This window comes from Plasmodium gonderi (assembly GCF_002157705.1).
Source record: "Plasmodium gonderi DNA, contig: Chr04, whole genome shotgun sequence".
Classification (NCBI taxonomy): Eukaryota; Apicomplexa; class Aconoidasida; order Haemosporida; family Plasmodiidae; genus Plasmodium; species Plasmodium gonderi.
In genome coordinates, this window is record NW_021628928.1 from 787256 (window position 1) to 809072 (window position 21817).

At 30.9% G+C, this 21817-nt stretch overlaps 7 protein-coding genes across 7 annotated transcripts; 6 read left to right on the forward strand and 1 right to left on the reverse strand.

Annotated features, from left to right (window-relative positions):
* Positions 1–424: 424 nt before the first annotated feature.
* Positions 425–2005, forward strand: PGO_041610 (hypothetical protein; the record flags this gene model as incomplete). Its single annotated transcript, XM_028686349.1, has 2 exons — positions 425–887; positions 1047–2005. 2 exons carry the CDS (start codon positions 425–427, stop codon positions 2003–2005), a joined length of 1422 nt encoding a protein of 473 aa, XP_028542150.1.
* Positions 2006–2498: 493 nt separating this feature from the next.
* Positions 2499–3993, reverse strand: PGO_041620 (ubiquinone biosynthesis methyltransferase; the record flags this gene model as incomplete). Its single annotated transcript, XM_028686350.1, has 2 exons — positions 2499–3598; positions 3867–3993. 2 exons carry the CDS (start codon positions 3991–3993, stop codon positions 2499–2501), a joined length of 1227 nt encoding a protein of 408 aa, XP_028542151.1.
* Positions 3994–4886: 893 nt separating this feature from the next.
* PGO_041630 (3'-5' exonuclease domain containing protein) lies at positions 4887–6020 on the forward strand (the record flags this gene model as incomplete). The annotated part of the gene is made up of 1 exon (XM_028686351.1): positions 4887–6020. The coding sequence occupies one exon, from the start codon at positions 4887–4889 to the stop codon at positions 6018–6020; it is 1134 nt and encodes a 377-aa protein (XP_028542152.1).
* Positions 6021–9423: 3403 nt separating this feature from the next.
* Positions 9424–10944, forward strand: PGO_041640 (hexose transporter; the record flags this gene model as incomplete). Its single annotated transcript, XM_028686352.1, has 1 exon — positions 9424–10944. One exon carries the CDS (start codon positions 9424–9426, stop codon positions 10942–10944), a length of 1521 nt encoding a protein of 506 aa, XP_028542153.1.
* A 2535-nt stretch (positions 10945–13479) lies between these two features.
* On the forward strand, positions 13480–16680 carry PGO_041650 (5'-3' exoribonuclease; the record flags this gene model as incomplete). The annotated part of the gene is made up of 1 exon (XM_028686353.1): positions 13480–16680. The coding sequence occupies one exon, from the start codon at positions 13480–13482 to the stop codon at positions 16678–16680; it is 3201 nt and encodes a 1066-aa protein (XP_028542154.1).
* Positions 16681–18509: 1829 nt separating this feature from the next.
* On the forward strand, positions 18510–19745 carry PGO_041660 (aspartate aminotransferase; the record flags this gene model as incomplete). Its single annotated transcript, XM_028686354.1, has 1 exon — positions 18510–19745. One exon carries the CDS (start codon positions 18510–18512, stop codon positions 19743–19745), a length of 1236 nt encoding a protein of 411 aa, XP_028542155.1.
* Positions 19746–20947: 1202 nt separating this feature from the next.
* PGO_041670 (dynein light polypeptide 4, axonemal) lies at positions 20948–21802 on the forward strand (the record flags this gene model as incomplete). Its single annotated transcript, XM_028686355.1, has 4 exons — positions 20948–21007; positions 21255–21356; positions 21494–21592; positions 21740–21802. 4 exons carry the CDS (start codon positions 20948–20950, stop codon positions 21800–21802), a joined length of 324 nt encoding a protein of 107 aa, XP_028542156.1.
* Between the last annotated feature and the right edge of the window lie 15 nt (positions 21803–21817).

Genomic DNA, 21817 nt, shown 5'->3' on the forward strand with positions numbered 1-21817 from the left:
ATGGTTACTCTGGATCAATTCATCGTCTCCCATTTGACAATTTCAGCTGATGAGATATACAAACCCATAAGCCACAGGAAAACTCGAGGGAAATATTGTACCTGTAGGTCAAAGGAGAAGATTAAAGGTAATTTTCCACATGGTGGGGAGTTAGCACAAGGTGGGAAGTGAGATCACATTATCGGGTTGCATCTACAATGTTGCACTCCGTTCTATTGATCTCTGTGAGAACTTTCAATTTTAATTCTATTCATTGCTATAACTTTCCCACAACCACACTGACGACTCTCCAGATGTAAGGTCAGAATTTAAAAACATCCTTTTAAATGGAAAAAAATATAATAAATCTAATTGGACTAAGCATATTTTGAAAATCCTACTATCAGCGGAGGAGGGGCATAAATCGAAAGATTTTCAACACTTAATGAAGACAATTCAGAATGAAGAAATAAAAACAGTAGTGTTAAGAATCTCTAAGTTAATATTATCCGAAATTAAAAAGATATACAAAATTTTGGATGACATAATGAGTAATCGTAGTTGGGAAGAGAAAATCAGAAGACGTTTCATTTCTTCTAGTTACAAAAAAAAAGTTGTAAACATTTTAGAAAAAAGAAAAAAGAAAGTTAATGAAAAAGTTAAGAAATATATCCTTTTGAAACAGTACTATCAAAGATTGTGTAGATTGTATAAAAAGGAGAATTCTCTTTTAAGGAATTTATTTGTTACAAGTTTCAGAAAATTTAAAGATCAGAAATGTTTGGACATTCCAAATAATATATCCAAAAGAGATGATGCATACACAGAGGAGCACGAAAAAATTACTACAGAGGAAATTCTGAAAAAATGTGGCTTCTCATTCTCATACAAAGGTTTGTACAATCTATGTTTTATACAAAACGTATATGCAGTCTACTTGAACTACTCTTTTTTTTTTCTTTTTTTTTTTTTTTTTTATATCTCTGCTTCTCCATCGTATTCCTCCATAGGTATTCAAAAAAAAAAAAAAAAAAAAAAAAATACGGAATGCTTCTTTTTTTTTTTAGGTAAAATATTGAGAATATGTTCTGTAGAGAGGGAGAAAAGACGGAACAGGATCCGAGGTGCAATAAAAAATGGAAATAAGCCCCGATTACACAAAAAAGGATGTAATAACATTTTCCGTTTTTGTCTCCGTGAGGAAGTGACTCATAAGGAGCTAGATCATTTCTCAGAGGGGAATCACATGCATGGCAAAAAGGGGTCTTTATATTGTGGAAACATGCTTCGAAACAAGATTTCAATTGGGAATGGTGGAGAAGTGAGTGGTGGAGAAGTGATTGGTGGGGAAGTAAGTGGTGGAGAAGTGAGTGGTGGAGAAGTGAGTGGTGGAGAAGTGAGTGATGGAAAAGTGAGTGGTGGAAAAGTGAGTGGTGGAAAAGTGAGTGGTGGAGAAGTAAGTGACGGAAAAGAGAGTGACGGAAAAGAGAGTGACGGAGAAGTGATTGGTGGAGAAGTGAGTGGTGGAGAAGTGATTGGTGGGGAAGTAAGTGGTGGAGAAGTGAGTGGTGGAGAAGTGAGTGATGGAAAAGTGAGTGGTGGAAAAGTGAGTGGTGGAGAAGTAAGTGACGGAAAAGAGAGTGACGGAGAAGTGAGTGACGGAAAAGAGAGTGACGGAAAAGAGAGTGACGGAGAAGTGAGTGACGGAGAAGTGAATGGTACATCTGGGGTAGGAGCCCAAAGTCGTCAGGAAGAATCTTCCAAGATGCAAACGGCGATGCCTTATGAACTCCCAAGAACCACGGAACTAAAGTGCAATAAGGAAATGAGTAAGTCGAACGAAACAAATTTGAAAGGAAAGAATAGTGATGATATAAAGTACAATGCAGATAAAGAGGAAGAAACGAAATATATAAATGAAGTTAATCAAAAGGACCAAGAAAGTGGTATAAATAGTGTTGTTGTTATTGAAGAGGAAGAGGTATCAAGTGTGAAAGTTATATCTGTGGTTGACATGAATATATGATGAAGTTTGTAATTTGTCCCACGATGAAAAAGATATTTGATGATAATGGAAAGGAAGGTGACGAAGGGGAAAAAGAGAATAAATCATAGATATGAAAAAAAAAAAAAAAAAAAAAAAACTGGTAGTCTTATAATGATGCAAATACCATAGATAAAAAGAAATGGAAATATGAAGAATTGGCGCATACATATATATATATATAAAAGAACAGATGAGGCAAAAGATGAAAGAATTTTTTTCCAGAAGGTATACTACAAATAAATGTCATTAATGGAATGACAAAAGGTGGTGGATAGAGCTCTTGATAAGATAGTTTGTGTCTCTTATTCTTCTTCTAAAAGTAGAAAGAACATAAGTGAATTGCCATCTTTCGCATTTTAAAGACGTTTTTTAATCCATCAAGTGGGTAACTCTAACAAATGGAACGTTTTTTTTTTTTTTTTTTTTTTTTTTAATTTTTGCTACTTCTGCTTGAGAGAAAGAGAAAAAAAAATTAACCAATCTTGTATGCAGAATGAATAGCAACAATTCCCATAGTCATCGTCGAATAGGAAATATTTCTGAAAGAACTCTGATGTATTAACTGCGACAATTCATCAGGGGTTAAAAAGGTTTGAATACTCTCAGCCAAGTACTTATATGAATCTTCACTATTTGTTATTATTTTCCCAAGAAGGGGAATAATATTCATTAAATATATATTGTAAAATGGTTTTAAAAGGGTACAGTTAACTCTACAAAATTCTAAGCATAAGAATCTTCCACCTGGTTTTAATATACGATATATTTCATTTAAAGCTTTAGGGATGTTAGTAAAATTTCGTATACCAAATGATAGTGTAACTATATCTATTGAATTGTCTTCAATGGATTTTAAATTCTCTGCATTTTCAATTATCCAAGTTATGTTTTTCTCATAATTCCTTTCTTTTGCTCGTTTCTTACCCACCTCGATCATATCTTTATTCACATCACAGATAATTATTTCAGGGAAAAACTTCTGGTAAAATTCGTCTGACATGTATTGTTCACCACTATCAAAATGTGTTCTGCAAGTGTCAACAAAGGGTGGCTTAGAAGTATTAATGAAATCAGCTCGGTAGTTAGTCTTCCCCAAATAATATTCATACTTTTCCAATATCCGAAATGCAATATCTCCTGTGCCCCCAGCAAGATCTAATATTCTGGAGGTGGAAAAATTGGCGAAATTTTTTCCCTCTTCTTTTGTAGCTTCATTTTGACGTACACTTTCATAATCATGAGAACAGTGTTCAGTTTTGTTTTCATGTGAATTTTCTATTTCTCCTTTTGAATAACTGAATATGTTTGAACTATTCGTTTTAGTTTCCCTCTTTTCATTTGCATGTAAAGTATTTTCTTCGTTTTTGTAAAATTGTTCTTGTGCTTTGTAACTATGATATTTTAAAAATAAATCTAGCTCTTTCACTAGTTGGTTTTTCCAACAACGGTGCAATCGTAGACTCATCAAATCGTTCATTAAATCATATTTGTTGCACACATGGCTAAATAAGTTATAAACAAGTTTTGATTTTATTTCTTCCGTTACTTTTTTGAAGCCAAAGTTGTATATCCCTGCATCGAAGGTGGATGGGGGGAGAGGGAGTAAAAAAAAAAAAAAAAGGACAAAAAATTAAAAAATAAAAAAGTAAAGAAATAAAAAAATATGAACAATAATACAGGAAGAAAATTCCTTAAAGAGTGTCCAAATGGATGCAACATGGACACACTGTGGATGCACAAAGTTGAAACAAATTTGCACACATTTGCGATAGGAATACATGCCATAGAGTAAACCAAAAGGTTAGCGCAGGCATGAATGATGTAAGACACAGAATTTTACTTTTATCGCTACCAAAGGAACCACTCTGCGTGCTAAGAGATTTTAGTTCTATTCTTAAAAAGGTACCAAACTTTTCCATCCTAAAACTGGAACTATGAAGGTAACTACAGAACTTTCTTCCTTTCATTATGGTCAAGAGGGTGAATAATTTTATAAATTATTTTTATTTTATTTCTATTTTTTCCGCTGTTTTTGAAACACCCCTTATAATTGCTTACTAAGAAGGGGAATGGATGACACATATACCTACACAGTTGTTAGTGAATTGTTCCTCATTTTATAATCTTTAAAAGCTGCCTCATGAACTTTTTTTTTTTATTTTTTATTATTTTTTTAAACATATTTAGTAATGCTCTACATATATTTAAAAAATTTTCACACAAAATAGAGGAAGAAAAGGTCATGTTTTTTTTTTTTTTTTTTTTTTGTTTTCCCCGAATATCCACTTCAGCACCAACGAATAAAGTAGTAGCATGGCTCATATGTATGATAAATGAGTAAGGAAGAAAAAATTAAGGCAACTGTTTTACCTCGTTTTTTAATCCCTGGGTAAAGGTGGAGGGAATGTAATTTTTCTCCCAAAAGTTACATATGCACATTTTACTTCATTTTATTTATATATTTATTTTATATATTTATTTTACTTTTTTCATCTATTTTTAACTGTTGAACTTTAAAAGGAAATAATGAGCACTGTATCATTTTTACTTGTCAACTAGCCCATGTGTTTGCAGGGAACCTTATGCTTCAATGGGTACGTATTTGCATGATCGCGGGTAATATATTTTCTGCTATATATTGAAGGAGTGCGAAGAAGTCACATGTGTGTATATCAGGGTGGGGAGGGATGTGGAAGGGTAAGCCACAAAGAGAAAAGCAACGAAGGAGCAACAAAAGGGAGGAAACATTAAGGAAGAATCAATAGAGAAGAAACATTACGGAAGAATCAATAGAGAAGAAACATTACGGAAGAATCAATAGAGAAGAAGCAAAAGTTATAAAGGACACCCGGGTGTAAGGATGCACAGACGTGTCGTTAAATGCATAAACAACCTGAAGCGCAAGAGGAGCGTGTGCAGCGTATCGTATGGCTACCTAAACTTAACCGTTAATGATAAAATTGCTCCTTACTTTGAAGGGCTAAAAAAAAAAATAATTTATATTAACAATTCCAAGGATTGCAAAGCATACATACAGGAAATTAAGAAAAATGTTCTACTTGAAAAGTTAAGTATTATCGGTTTGGATGTCGAAGGATACAAAATTGGAAGAAACGGGACAGTAAGTCTTATACAAATATGTGCACGAGATATATATCTTTTCGATATATACAAATGTGATAATAGCTATTTATTTATTAAATATTTAAGGGAGTTATTAGAAGACCAACAAGTAATAAAAATTTCACATGACTGTAGAGAGGATTGCTCCATATTATATAACCAATACAACATTAACCTAAATAATATATTCGACACACAAGTAGCGTATAATTTATTTTTAAAAGAAAACAAAAAGGAGCTATATCAAATAAGTTATGATGATTTATTGTATAAATGTTTACTTTTAAATAATAAACATAAAATATATTTTCATAAAATTATTTCTCTTGACCAAAAAATATATTTAAAGAGACCCATAGCGAAAGAACTTATTCATTATGCTGTTCAGGATGTTTTATATTTAAAGCCACTAATGTCAAATTTGGTGGATAGGCTAATATGTGTGTATAAAAGTGGTCAGGCAGAAAATGGCAGTTTTCGCATGGACAATCAAGTCAGCATATTAAATGTTAAACACGTGGGAAATGAAAATGAACATATTAATCTGAATGAATATAGAACAACTTTAATAAAACATGTAGTAAAAATGAGTGAACAGTATATCAATTATCAGTTTTTAAATTCTCATATTAAAAATGAGAAACAACTTCAAAAGGGAATGATTCTAGATGGTATGGTAGTTTCCTGTAACACTTTAAATCTGTATTTAAAATTGAATTTAAGCAGGAGGGGTGTAATAACAAACGTTTTAAGGAATCAATTCGAAATTGGAGACGTGGTTAAATGTGTTATCCTAGGATTTGGAAGTAATGATTACATCAAATTAGGGTTGTTTGGCCCCTCCCCCACTGTACCTCAATTTGTTCAATAAATAGATAGAGGGAACAAAATGTGTGTTTAAATATGTTGGTGAAAGTGTCCCATAATTTGTTTTACACCTACCTCTTTATGCAGATACATGCGTATAATTTTTTCGCACTGTTAATATATTTAGTCTACACGTGTATACAATTGTGTTTGTTAAACCGTTTGATTCGTTCCGATATAACGTTTTTTTTTTTTTTTTTTTCTCATTTGTGAAAATAACCACCCTTTGTTATGAAACAGTAACTTTGTGTTAATACTTTTAACTGAGGGGCGGAACATAAAATGTTGGAATTGCTTATTTTAGGACAAACACATGTGAGAAAAGTGACACAGTGGAAAAGAACATTGTGTCCTTTTGAGAAAATAACCATTTATTTTGGTAATCCGTAAAGTGGTAATTTTCCTGCGTAAAAATATGAACATGTCAGCAGAATTGAAGTGACAAGTGGGGAGGGGGGGAGGTGAAAAAAAAAAAAAAATAAATAAACAAATAAAATAAATACAAAGAAATAGCCATTTTATATGCATTTGCTAAACTGTTCATATTATTTTTATTTTTATTTTTTTTTTACAATGCCTTGCTTGTCCAGGTCAAAATGGATAAAATAAAATAAAACAAAATAAAATAACAAATAAGAATTGAAAATTGGAAAGGCAAAAGCCAAAAGATAAGCAGAATATGTGGACACAAATGGTTAAGGCATTGGGCACCGCAATCCACGTGCCTTTTGTGTTAGAACGAATGTGGTATTTCCCCTCAAAGTGAAATTAAAAAGGAGGTGACAAATAGGTGAGAAAAATGAACATTCAAAATGGGGTTAAAAAACATTGGGTAGAGGTTTCATACGAGAAAATCTTTCCAATCGGCAGGTATTTCAAAATATTATTTTATGCAACTTTTTGTGTGTAATTTGCCAATTTGTTTCTTAAAAAATGTGCACGGCTTTTTTTTTACACTTCTCAACCGCTTCATTTTTTTTTTTCTGAATGGACACTAAATAAGAGTTTTCTCATTTCTCTGTATTTTATTTGGTTCCTATGTTTACTAAATGTTTAGGAACGTTTTAAAAATTTCCATTCATCAAATGTGCATGCTTCAATTTTCCATTTTTGCAATTTTTCCCACAATGTTAGCATACACGTGTTAAATATTTCAAATGGAATATTTCATTTTTTTTCTTGTATATCTGTGTAATGAAACAGGAATAATATGTGAATAAAAAAAAAAAAAAAAAAAAAAAAAGTTTGGGATTGCGCAAGGCAAAGTACAATAAAGTATTGATTTTATGTGCAGGATGGGTAAATAAATGGGCGCAACATGTAAGAACTTTGAGATACGTAATTAACATAAATGCATTGTGAATACATTTATACACTTCGTGTATGCATATTTTACACACATATAAGTTTATATGCACAAGTGGTAATGCTTCAAAACTTGATGTCTCAAAGGCATATGCTTTCTTATTTTCCCACTGGAAATAATATGAATATATTGCGAGTGGGAGTATTTTGGTAAAAAAAACACCTCTTTTTGTTTCACAAATATTTCGTCTTGCTAACGTATGTCTCTTATTTCATTGCATTGTATTTCTTTTTTTTTTTTTTTTTTTTTTTCCAGCATGATAAGAAGAGAGAACTCAGGAAAAAATGGACAATGTAGAATTTTGTTCAAACGCCTTTTTCCATATTCAACATTAATATATGCACATTTCATAATTTGCTAAAAAGTCAGGTTAGGGGGATTATATACCATTTTGATGAGAAAAAAAAAAAAAAAAAAAAAACACGTTTCAAACAAGTGTTTTTCCATAAAATAGTGTGATTTTTTTTTTTTTATACCTTTCCAATATTTCATACTTATTTTTAGTTACACTTCGCGCTTGTTTAATCTACTAGTTTCCCCCAGCTCGTTATTTAAAAATATGACCCATAAATTTTTGCATAAATTTGCGGTTGAGATTTCATTTTATCACTTCCATTTTCACGGTTATTTAATTTAATCCCGTTTACCCGTTTAACCGTTTACCCTTTTAACCGCTTTCCTGTTTATTGGCTTTTTTTTTTTTTTTGCAAAATTTTTTTATTCGATAAAAATAAATGCGTATTAATAAGCATACGCGAAGGGGAAGAATTAATTGTTGTGTACATTTTACTCATTCGCTCTACATTTTGCTACTATACCTGAAAATACCGATGTTGTGGATGACTTGTTAATTGGTGCTAAGAGGAATAAACTGGTAAGGGGGAGATATACATTACCTCGAACAAGCACTCAGTGCACAAAGGGATGAGCACTTAAGCAAAAGTGAAATTGGGAGATTATTGTCGATATATATGTGCTACATCACATATATATTGGCACTATTGAATAAACAAATGGGGAAAAAGAAGTAATACTTCCTCCCCAAACTTTCCTGCACATTTACTAAAACGGAATAAATAAGAAAATAGAAAGAGTTGCAACCTTATATATATATATATATTTATATGTACATGCTATGTGAGAAAAGGAGCACCTTGTAACCTATCAAAAAAAAAAAAAAAAAAAAAAAAAAGGTATACAAAAGGTATACAATCTTTTTTTATTTGACAACATATTTTTTTTCAATAGTCATCATATACATGCTTGAGGAGTTAGCCCCCTCATTGCAATTTTTTTTATTTTTAAGCCTGAGAGAAAATTATGCGAGTTTCACGTAAATTTTTTATGCCAATTTATTGTATGAGTAAATTAGCAAAAACAACGTACATTGAGAGTTCCATAATTTTCTAATTATAGAACATTGAAGGAGTAGTTACCTCATTTCGTGTTCCTATATATGAAGGATCACACTTGCGTGCATAAGTGTTATGTAACATATATGTTTTTATTGTTCCCAACACAAAGTGCTTAAACTAAAAAAAAAAAAAAAAAAAAAAAAAAAAAAGAAAAAGAGACAAGCAGAGCGTCCCATTGCGTGTACACAAATTTTGGGAAAGAGAAGCACACCAGAAATTATTTCCTGGAACACTGTTATCATCATAATAATCATTAACATCAATATCAACATGAGCATTTTTTTTTTTTTTTTTTTTTTTTTTTTTTATGTTTGTTTTTTGCACAGCCAATTCCACCTCATTGCCAAAGATCTCACAGTTGAAGAGAATTGATTAGCTGTCATAGCTCCGTTGCAGAGTCAACTCAATTACTATAATTGTTTGATAAGTGAGATTTCCTTTTTTTTTTTTTTTTTTTTTTTTTTTCATCATTTTTTTTATACATATAATATCACTGTTTTTGTTTGCCTCATTCAATTTTGTTTTGTTTTATTTATCCCTCCCCCTGTGCTTCTCAACCTTGCTTCTTAACCCTGCTTCTCAACCTTGCTTCTTAACCCTGCTTCTCAATCCCGTGATTCATCAGAATGAAGAAGAGCAACAAAGATATCTCCTCTTCAGCATCCCTAAAAAATTGTCAAGAAGGAGGAGGGGGTTCTTCTTTCTTTAATACATCTTTAAAGTATGTATTATCAGCGTGTCTGGCTTCATTTATATTTGGATACCAAGTTAGTGTATTAAATACCATTAAAAATTTTATTATAGTTGAATTTGGATGGTGTGAAAATGACAAATTTGGATGTGATGAAAGTACATTAAAAAGTTCTTTCCTTTTAGCATCAGTATTTATAGGAGCAGTTGCTGGAAGTGGCTGTTCAGGATTTTTAGTACAATATGGAAGAAGGCTCTCTTTATTAATTATTTATAATTTCTTCATTTTAGTGAGTATATTGACATCTATTACTCATCATTTTCATACTATTTTATTTTCACGGTTGTTAAGTGGGTTTGGAATTGGATTAATCACTGTAAGTGTACCTATGTATATTTCAGAAATGACTCATAAGGATAAGAAAGGAGCATACGGTGTACTACACCAATTGTTTATCACATTTGGGATTTTTATAGCAGTTTTGTTAGGAATGGCAATGGGTGAATGTCCAGAGGATAAATCAAAAGGTACACTAAGTACTTTTCAAGGAGTATGGTGGAGATTAATGTTTTTTTTTCCAAGCATTATATCTATTTTGGGAATATTTTTATTAGTTGTATTTTTTAAAGAAGAAACTCCATACTTTTTATTCGAAAATGGAAAAGTAGAAGAATCTAAAAAAATTTTAAAGAAAATATATGGAACAGATAACATAGATGAACCATTGAAAGCAATTAAAGATGCAGTTGATCAAAATGAGAAAGCAAAGAAGAATTCTATCTCTTTACTAAGAGCATTACAAATTCCATCATATCGATATGTTATACTATTGGGTTGTATTTTATCTGGCCTTCAACAATTTACAGGGATAAATGTTTTAGTTTCAAATTCAAATGAATTATATAAAGAATTTTTAAGCACCAAATTAATAACCACTTTGAGTGTTATCATGACAGTTGTTAATTTCTTGATGACATTTCCAGCTATATACATTGTTGAAAAATTGGGAAGAAAAACTTTATTACTTTGTGGTTGTGCAGGTATAGTATGTGCATTTTTACCAACAGCTATAGCTAACTCTATTGACAAAACTTCGGACTTTGTAAAATATCTCTCTATAAGTGCAACATTTGTTATGATAATTTCATTTGCTGTTTCTTATGGGCCAGTACTATGGATATATTTACACGAAATGTTTCCTTCTGAAATAAAAGACAGTGCAGCTAGCTTAGCATCCTTAATTAACTGGGTCTGCGCCATTGTTGTCGTGTTCCCTTCAGACATAATTATTAAGAAATCTCCCACGATTCTCTTTTTCATCTTTTCGTTTATGTCAATTTTGTCATTTTTGTTTATTCTATTTTTCATCAAGGAGACCAAGGGTGGTGAAATTGGAACTAGTCCGTACGTATCTCTTCAGGACAGGCAAGAAAATATGGGAAAGGCCGTGGTCTGAGGAGGGTAGAAGTGGAGATGTGCAGATGTGCAGATGTGCAGATGCGCAGAAGTGGAGATATAGTTTAAAATTTATCATAGAACAGATGCTGAATAGTTGTATATTTAGTCTTAGAACCGGAGTGTAAGACATGAAAGTGTGTTAATGGAACACTGGAGGATTATGTAGCAGGTCGTGGTTACCAAAGTATTCACCAGGGAGTGTCGAACAGGGAGCATAAATGGAACGTAAATTAATTTGGTATGATAAATAATTTTGTATAGGAGACAATTTTGTATAGGAGAAAATTTTGTATAAGAGGCAATTTTGTATAAGAAGCAATTTTGTATAAGAAGCAATTTGGCCCCTTATGTACATATTGCTTTTTCTCCTTCATTTTTTTCTTCTTATTTTTTTTCTTCTTATTTTTTTTCTTCTTATTTTTTTTCTTTTTTTTTATTTATTTCTTTATTTTTAATTGACCCACGGAGAAGTACGAAAAGCGCAATCAGAGATACCACAAATATGTGAAACTATAATTTTTTCAAATTATCATCATCAAAATTAATAGACAAATATGTGAAGACAAAGCGAGGATGTAATGACGCTGTATCGTTTATTGTGGTATCTCTGCATGTTGCTATTCAAAGGGAGGAGAAAGTAAAATAAGACAAGTACATTTGCACAGGTATTAACCTATTAGCGTATGAATGTGTCTGTATATGTATATGTATATGTATGCGTGTGAGTATGTATGTGTAGAAATAATTTTCTGTTTTGTAAAAGTGTGTAAACATGTATACATGCACAATTGGCAACGCTCGTTTCCCGTTCTCGTCTTAGAGAATTAGCAAGGCCCTCCTCCCTTCCCCTGTCCCCCATATCTGTGGCGTTCCCTTTTTTATTTGTTTTCTTTTCTTTTCGTATTTTTTTTTTTTTCTTTTCTTTTCGTATTTTTTTTTTTTTCTTTTCTTTTCGTATTTTTTTTTTTTTCTTTTCTTTTCGTATTTTTTTTTTTTTTTTTTTTTTTTTTGTTTAAATTTTGCTTACATCATCTCAACCCTTGTGCTATTTTTTACGCACAAACGTGACAGTACAACGATGCAACAATGCAAAAATGCCACAGTGCGTTAATTTAAGTCAAGCTTTTAGGTGTATATTTGCCTTTACATATTAGCCTCGTGGCCTTAGATCGCATTTATAATCCCTCCCATGATTGTTCACGGACAATTGTATATTTATGAGTACGTATATATATATATGTACTACTTCTTAACAAACTATAACGCTTTGTTGATCCTTTTTTTTTTTTTTTTTTTTAAAGGCATTTTTAAAAAAATGTCTAAAGAAGCACACTTTGCATAGAGGAAAATATTCGTTTGGAAAAACTGCACGGGTAAAGTGGCTATTCCATTGGACTATGTGCATCTAAGGCAAAGCTTTTCATTTGGTTCATTTTTCATTTTTTGATGAATTTACGACGTGCATTTTTGGGCACACATATGTGTGAGACAAATCCCTGGGAAACTGTAGAAAAAAAAGGAACAGCGCTACAAATAATTCGTTATTTTATCTTACTATATTTTACTATATTTTGCTATATTTTGCTATATTTTGCTATATTTTACTATATTTTACTTTATTTTACACTATTTTATTTTATTTCATTTTTCAGAATCAGTTTCATTTTTAAGGGGAGAGAAATTTCTAAAATGTTATTATGCAGATTGATGTTGCGTGGAAATGGGGCGAAATGTCCAAGTGTATTTGCATTTACCATTAAGCAGTTTTTTTATTATATTTTATTTTTTCCCCCACGTGTGGTAACAAGCGGGAGGTGTATATATAACTCTGGTTTTCATTTTAAAAATAGATTTTCTGGATATGTAAAAAAGGAAAAAAAAAAAAAAAAAAAAAATTATTCATTCTTAAGTGGGAAAACTGAACTTGGTGCATAACCACATGGGGATACAATGTTTCAGCGTATATATGTTAACGTGTAGAGATGTGGTAAAAGTATAAAAAAGAAGAAGAAAAGAAAAAAAAAAAAAAAAAAAAAAAGAACATTGCTAAGTGTTGTATAATGGTGATAGATATAATGAGTGAAATGTGAGAGAAGTGAGAGAGGAAGCACACACATAGGGTATGAATTTCACGGTGCAGAAAAAAAGAGAAAAGAGATTTCTTCCATTTTTGAAAACGTAGAATAATATGTATATGTACATATATATAGTACATGTTTTACCTATATACGTAACAAAAGAAAAAGGAAAAAAAAAAATTTAAGTACAAGTAGGGGCAGGGAGGGGAGATATTATATATATAGGAAATGAAATCCAGGATGATTTCCCCTTCTTTTACATTTTTTTTTCATCATTTTTTTTTTTATCATTTTTTTTTTTTATCATTTTTTTTTTTATCATTTTTTTTTATCATTTTTTTTTATCATTTTTTTTTATCATTTTTTTTTATCATTTTTTTTTATCATTTTTATGTTTCTCTCGTTTTTCTCTCCTTTTTATTTCGTGCTTCTTGCATTATCAGAAGTGATGTGACATGTCAAAGTACCTAATTCTAAGATGGACAGTCTTCCTTACGTTACTGACATCTTTAGTTACCTCAGGAATACCAGGACTTCACAAATGGCTTATTCAGAATTTCCCAAGTTGTGTTAAGATAGTGGAGAAAAATAGACTAGTAGATGTGACGAATTTGAAAAATGGTTACATGCAAATAGGAAAAAAGAAAAACAGGAATAGCAAAAAAGAACAAGAAAGAGAAGGTGAAAAAAGTATATGCCATGTAGATAACCTCTTATTTGATATGAACCAATTGTTACACAAAGCTAATGTAGAATTTGTTAATGATGAAAACTTTTTTTTTAAACTGTCATGTTTAATAAAAAATGTATTAAAAAAATTCCATCCTCAAAAAAATGTCCTTTTTGCAATCGATGGGATTTGCCCATTTTCAAAATTGAAGTTACAAATTAAAAGGAGAGCAAAAAGTAAATCGTCTCTTCTAAATCGTACAAAAGCAAATGACATCACGTGTGGAAGTCTTTTCATACAAAAAATTTCCAAATTTCTTCTCAATTTTGTAAAATATTTATCATCTCAAGGGAAGTATGAACACATAAAATTTTATGTTTCCACTGATAAAGAACTGGGAGAAGGGGAACTCAAACTTATGAACTGGATTCAGAATTACATAAGCACTAATGAAACAAACTTTCAAATAAATGAAGCAGGAAAGGAAGATAAAGGAAGTATTTGCATGAGTCCAATAGGTGCATCAGAAGAATCTTTTGTTATAGTTGGTGCTGATGCTGATTTATTGCTTCAATGCTTGGCTTTGAAGAAGTTGCATAACATTTATGTGTACACATATCAGATGTTTAATGTTGACCGTGGGCAATGGATCAACAAAAAGGAGAATCATCTCGTGGGAAATGACATTAACTGTCACGTAGGAAGTGACATGAGCGGAAGTGAGAAGCAAAATGGAAAAAATATACCTCATCTGAACAAGCACGTAAACAATATAAAATGGAGGAAAAAGAAAATAAAGGTGCTATACAACCTAAGAACATTCATGAATCTCTTTTTAAACAAGTATTCGAAAGCCTTCGAGAGAATAAGACGAGATATGCTGATTCTTTTCATATTGAAGGGAAATGATTATTTGCCAAAAATAAAAGAAGGGAATTTTTCGATTTTTTTTGAAGCATATTTTAAAATGCTAGATAATGAGATGGAAATGCAAGAAAGAGGAATACGTCAATACAATGGTCTGCTATCAAATAATAACACTCTCAATAAGTATCAATTTATACAATATCTAAATCAAGTACACAAATTGATTAACTTTTCTAATTATTACATTCATAATAATGGGCACTGTTCCAATTTCAGTAGTGCTGAATGTAATGACACTGCCGATTGTGATGGAAGCCACCCTTCCAGTGATGATAAAACGGATGATGAAGAGGACGGCAAAGATAGACAGCTTCTCTTCAAAGAGCACATGCTATACCTTCCCTTAACTCTCCTGAACGAATTAATAAGCAAAAGGAAAATAAATAAAAATCGCATAGATATTAAAGTGAACAAAGAAAGCAAGAGCGATTTTTATACATGCACCTTGACATATTGCTACAAGGATGGAAGAACTTGTTCTTATTCTGGTACATCTAGAAGGAAAAAAATTGCCATGCATCTCGCTTCATGTAACTATTTGGAAAATGTATTTCCATCTTGTATGCGAATTTTGGATTTGAAACATTTGAAGAAGATTGTGGAAGAGGTAGATTCTTGTGGTAAAGTCGATCGGAATCAAGATACCCAGGAGAGAAAAATGGGAGAACAACTCAACCAAGGGGGAGAAAAAATACCTTGCCGTTCAGGTAGTTCTGAAGAAAATAATGAGCCTCCATGGGATGATAAAACGGAAAGAAATCAAGTAAAAATCAAAAGGAGTGGCAAACAAGGTGACAAACAGGATGACAAACAGGGTGACCAACAAGATGATAAACAGGGAGACCGACAAGATGACAAACAGGGTGACCGACAAGATGAAAAACAGGGTAACCAACAAGATGACAAAGAAGAATCTAACAAATTAAAAGAAATGTGGAATAATACCATTTTCGAAAAAGAAAACAATCAAATGGAATTCAATTTAAGAAAATTTTATACGGAAAATTGTAGAGAAAAAAATTATAATGAAGAAATGCATATTTGCGAGAATTATATCCAAGGAATACACTGGTTAGTTGAAATGTATACAAAAACGTATTGTATAAATTTTAATTTTTTTTATAAATATGCTACTAGTCCATCTTTGCTTAGTTTGTATTACTACTTATCGAATTGGAAAAATGGAATTGGAAAATATGCCAACAATGAGACCAACATTATTCAGAACTTGAACTTGAATATTTTTAAAAACAACCAAGAGTATTACAACTTTATAAATTACTGTGTGAATAGGTATAGTATGAGGGAAAAAGCCAAGAAATTGGATTTAAATTTAGAGGAAAATTATGTTGAGACATCACCAAATGATTGTGCACGAGAGAAGCTGAATATTAGCGGTATGAAAAAGGAGACTGGAAGAACTCTAAAATCGAAAAATGATATTAATCCAAATATAAGTGAAAATAAAGATCCCCTCATTTTTCAAAACAATCAAATGTGTAAAAAAGAAAATGCATATTTCGAAAACATATATGATATTTTATTCTGCAGAAATGGGGAGGTCGTAATGAATTGTATACAAAAATTAAATGAAGCATTAAAAATTACCATGAGTAGTAGAAAACAAATTATGAAATATTATTGGGATGTTTATTCTACTCATTTAAGAAAATTTTATAAAATTATTTTTTATAAAACCAAGAAAATATATGTTGCAAAATTTCCCTTATTTCGCATATCTTTTCAGAATGAGAATTTGCAAACAGTAAAAAATAAAGAAAAATCACTTTTAAATGAAAATTCATTAAGCGTGTATAATAGTAGCACTTGTAGGAAGCGTATTAGCAGTTGTAATTTAAAAACTCCAAATAATTCTTATTTTCCTTCTGTCTCTTTCAACACTTTGTGGAAAAAAAAAAAAAAAAACAGGAACTTTTGCACCTGGTCTATGAATTCTTCGGCAGAAAATGAGGATCCGTCTGTTACAATAAGAAGCACCAAAGTGACTAGGGTTATGCGTCTGAAGAGTTCCAGATACACTAAAGTTGTTGTTTGCTAGTCATGCAGTGGAGGAAAGGTGCGAAGAATTATTTTGTGTGTCTAAGTAAAGGGAGGTACAATGGTATACAGCCCCTCCTGTGTGGGGAGATTTTTTTTTTTTTTTTTTTTTTCGTGTTCTCATTGTTACATTTGTGTAGTCACTTTGTCACATTTGTTTACCCGCTTCATCACATTTGTTTTGCTTTTTCTACCACTACATTGTCCACTTACCACACATCACTATTTATCACTGATATATATATTTTTTTTTTTTTTTCACGTAAATAAGGGGTGGGGGGAAGTTTATAAACGTGTGTAGAAGTGTATCCAGAATATATGCATTTTATTTTTTTTTTCACAGTGGATATCAGCCGCTGTAAAACATGCATTCCATTGTATAATACCCGACAAAAAAAATAGGAAACATCCCGTCTGTCCTCTCCTATTGCAACTATTTGCTTTCAAATGTGTTCCTTTTTTTTAAATTGTACAAAAAATGAAAGAAATAACAAAAATATATTTTTAAAATGAATATATATATATATAAAAAAAAAAAAAAAAAAAAAAAAAAAAAAAAAAAGAACACCAACTAGTTCACGTCACAAAATTATTGTTGTTAAAATAATCTTCATTCTTTAATAAATTGTAATTAAGTAAATGCGTTGCATGCAGAGGGTAGGGTTGTGGGAGGGGTATGTCAATTTTGAACAAGCAGGTTATATGAATACAACATATCATATATAATTGCTGTCATCATATGTTGTAGAATAGAAGGTTGCACTCGTTATCCGCCGATTCAACTTTGATAAGAACAAACGGATGAGAACTATCAAAACAATTTTTTTTCATCTGTTTGTTTTTCTCCTCTCTAGGGCTATATATATAAATGTATTCCTCTTCCCATGTTGAACCAAGTGCACTGTTTTGAATTATTTTTTCTACCCTTCTGGATTAAACAAAACAAAACCCCCGTGAGCGTGAAACACCACGAGTGCATGGTATGTATAAGCGCATAAAACATGTACATATATATGCATGTAGAAGATATAGATAAATATATACATATATATATATGCCTACGTTATAATAATTGCCCATTTTTTCTTAAAAAAAATATATCAGCTCTCTTGGTAGAAAGAGAGCACTTTCGCCCCCCTCATTAATGAAAATATATAGAGTATGTTTTTTTTTTTTTTTTATTTCTTTTAAGAATTTCTTTTTAAAACCATAATTATTATATATATATATATATATCGTATCACGAAACCTAGATAAGCGAAGTGGTATTTATTTATTTATTCATATATTATTTTACTTATATGTTTATTTATTATTTTTGCTTACTTATTTGTTTGTTTAATATTTTGCGTACTTATTTGTTTGTTTAATATTTTGCGTACTTATTTGTTTGTTTATTATTTTGCTTTTTTTTTTTTTTTTTTATGTAACAGATTAATTTATTAAACAAATTTGAGTAAAAGAGGAGAGTTTTCTTTTTTTTTTTTTCTTTTTTGTAAAAAATTATGAACGTTCATACAATTTTGATTAAACTGAGGGGATAAGTACATAAATAAAAAAAAAAAAAAAAAAAAAACTCCACAATTTTTTAAGGGAGCTAAACAACTGATTTTTTCTGTTCTTCACTTGGAATAAACGTTTGGAAGAACCACATTGATTGTGATTGTTTTTTTTTTTTTTTTTTTTTTTTTTTACCTTTCGTGGTCTTATATGCGAGTGCACAAGTTTATCACCGCGACAGTTCTTCAAAAGCGGAAAAAAAAAAAAAAGACATACACTGTGCATGTAAAACCCCGTTCTAGTCGTTGCTAAAGAGACCATAAAAGAAACATGGACACATTGATATCCCAACTGAAGGATGTAGAACCTGATAACATCTTAAAAAGTACCGTAGAGTACAATAATGACAAATCAGAGGTAAAAGTAAATTTATCTATAGGAGTTTGTTGCAATGAAAATGGCACATTGCATATATTTAAAAGTGTGTTGGAAGCAGAAAAAATAGTAAGAGAAAAGTGTAAAGAAAAGCCATATCTATTAAGTAATGGTACGAAAGAATTTTCTCTATTAACTCAAGAATTGATATTTGGAGTTAATTCAAATTACATGAAGGAGAAAAGAATATGTACAGTTCAAACAATAGGAGGGACTGGGTCTATATTTATAGCACTACAATTGTTTAAGTCACTTAATGTTAGTACTATACATGTAACAAGTATTCCATACATAAATCATGTAAATATGATAAAATCATATGGCTTCAATGTTAAGTATATTAATTTTTTCGATGTTAATTCAATAAATATAAATTATGAAGCTTTTTTAAATGATTTACGAAATTTAGAAAATGGAGCTAGTATTATTTTCCAAGTTTCTTGTTATAATCCATGTAGCACTAACATTGATGAAACTTATTTTGAAGAAATAACAGAAATTGTTTTAAAAAAAAAACATATAATTATATTCGATGTTGCTTATCAAGGTTTAGGTTCTCCAAATTTACATGATGATGTGTCTTTAATTCGAAAATTTGAAGAAAAACAAATTTGTTTTGTAGTATGTCAGTCATTTTCGAAAAATATGTCATTATATGGAGAACGAGCTGGAGCACTGCATATTATTTGTACATCAAAGAAAGAGAGAAAAATTGTTGCAAATAATTTACGTACTCTAATTCGAAAATTTTATTCATCTCCTACAATTCATACAAATAGAATTATTTGTGAACTTTTACAAAATGAAAAATTAAAATCCGAATGGATAAAGGATTTGCAGCAATTATCTGAACGCGTTCATAAAAATAGAATTCTTTTTTTTGAAAAAATGGAATTTTATCAAAAAAAATTTCACTTAAATTATGACTGGAATGTTTATAAAAATCAAAGCGGTATCTTTTCCTTTGTCCCACTCTTCTCTCGCATTTATGACAAGCTAAAGGATTACCACATCTACATCATCAACAGTGGACGTATAAACGTCTCTGGAATCACACACCAAAACGTGGATTATGTGGCAGAGAAAGTGTGTCTGTGCTTGTATGAAGCTGAAAAATCGCGTAACTCATGATGATGAAGAAGTTGAGATTGGCAAGGCGGAGCTTCGTCGCGAGATGTTTCAGCTGCAACTTGACCGTTTTATAATCCGACTTAACAATTTTTAAATAGAAGTTTGAGTACATGATGGAAAATCATTCCCACTGAGAGGAACTCATTAGATAATTACTCCATTTTCAAAACACAAATCATCTTTTTTCTTCACATGTGTGTGCAGAAGGAGATAGCACAAGTACAATTTATGAGTGTGTCTCCTTTGCCACTAAGAAGGTGCATTTTTTTTTTTTTTTTTTTTTTTTTTTCTGAATTTTTTTTTCATTTTGGCTTATATTCTTTTGTACAAATGGAAAGAGAATGCGAGTATATGTAGAGAAGTATAGGAGAGTGGACATATTCCATATTTTGCATAAACTCCAAAAGGAGAAGTAGTACTGAAAATAAAATTGCATAGCGTTCTCGTGTTTGTACCACGGCTACTATATATATATATATATATATATATATATATATATATATATATATATATATATATATATGTATGTATATATTACACATAACAATTTTCCTTTTTTTTTTTTTTTTAAATAACAACTATAAAAATATTTGTTACATTCACCTCATAAGGTTAGACTATTTTTGTGTGTATGTCTGAACGTCTTCAATGATATGTTTCTCCTCCTTCTCTCTGTCAACCTGTCAATCTGTCTATCTATCTACGACATACTTATCATCTTTTTTTTTATATTTTTTTTTTTTGTTATTTTTAACCCTCGTTTTAGAACCACACCCTACTGTTTGTGTGCTCATTTTTTCTCACTTTCTTAAGAGACCAATCTATTAATATAAAACACAGTTTGTAAATGTGAAATGGTGGATGGGTGGATGCATAAATCCGCACAACGTTAAATTAACGATTTTTTTATTCGAATGAAAAGTTTATTTTTTCATTTAGGAAGTGAGTGAGTGAGTTCTCTGTGTCTCATTTAAGCTACAAAAAAAAATTGGACAAGTTGGGAAGTTATTAATTTTGTGGACGTGAAAAACGTGTCATTGGTTATACAGCTTTCGAAAAGGGGGAAAAAAAAAAAAAAAAAAAAAAAAAAAAAAAAAAAAAAATTATTGTCCCGATCGGGAGAGGAACTGCATGATCCATCTATCTGCCAGAGTTACAATCCTCATCACGCATGATCTAAGGAGTCTAATAGAGAGGCAAAAATGAACTCCGAAATTTTATTGCAGAATTTGAAGAAGCATATGCAAAGCCTCTTAATAAGAGTAAAAACGAGCGACATAAGTTTGTATATAATTGCATTAACACTGTATATGAGTATGCGTGTTTGTGCTTGTGTTTATTTTTCCATGATAGTGGAATTCTCTTTTATGTCTACATAGACTAACTGCTGAGAAGTTTGGAAAATTCGAGATGTTGTTCATCTGTCAAATTGGACAATTATCTACTTGTCTAACTTCTTAAAATGCAAATGATGTACTCAAATACACTGCCTTTTTCTCTGTTTCTCAGAAATCGGACATTCCCTATTATAACCAAAACAACATCATAGACATAATCACTGGGGTATTGGACAAATACACAGATGCGAATACAAATGAAATTAACGTGGAAGTAAGTCTGAATTTGATGTAACTCCTTTACAATATATGAGTCCTTTTATTGAACATTTCATCATCCCCAGCCTGACCTTTTTCACTTCTTTTCACAAAAAGATATATGTCCCCTACCCCTACTACTACACCCCACAGAATGCCATAAAAAACATAAAAGAAAATTTGGACAAAACGTATGGAAGTGGATGGATATGCTTGATTGGGGAGTCTTTCTCTTTTAACATCTCAGCAAAGGTTAGGATTGTTTTTGCACATAACTTAAGAGATAAATAGGATACTCAAACATACACACATATGTACATGTGTATATATGATGAATAAAAATGTTCTTGTCTAATATATTTCTAATAATTTTCAAAACAAAATTCTTTCAATTTGTAGGAAAATTCCTTTTTGTCTTGTTTCTATCAGGGATATTTATCTATCGTTGTGTATAAATGTTGAAGCGATAGATGAGAA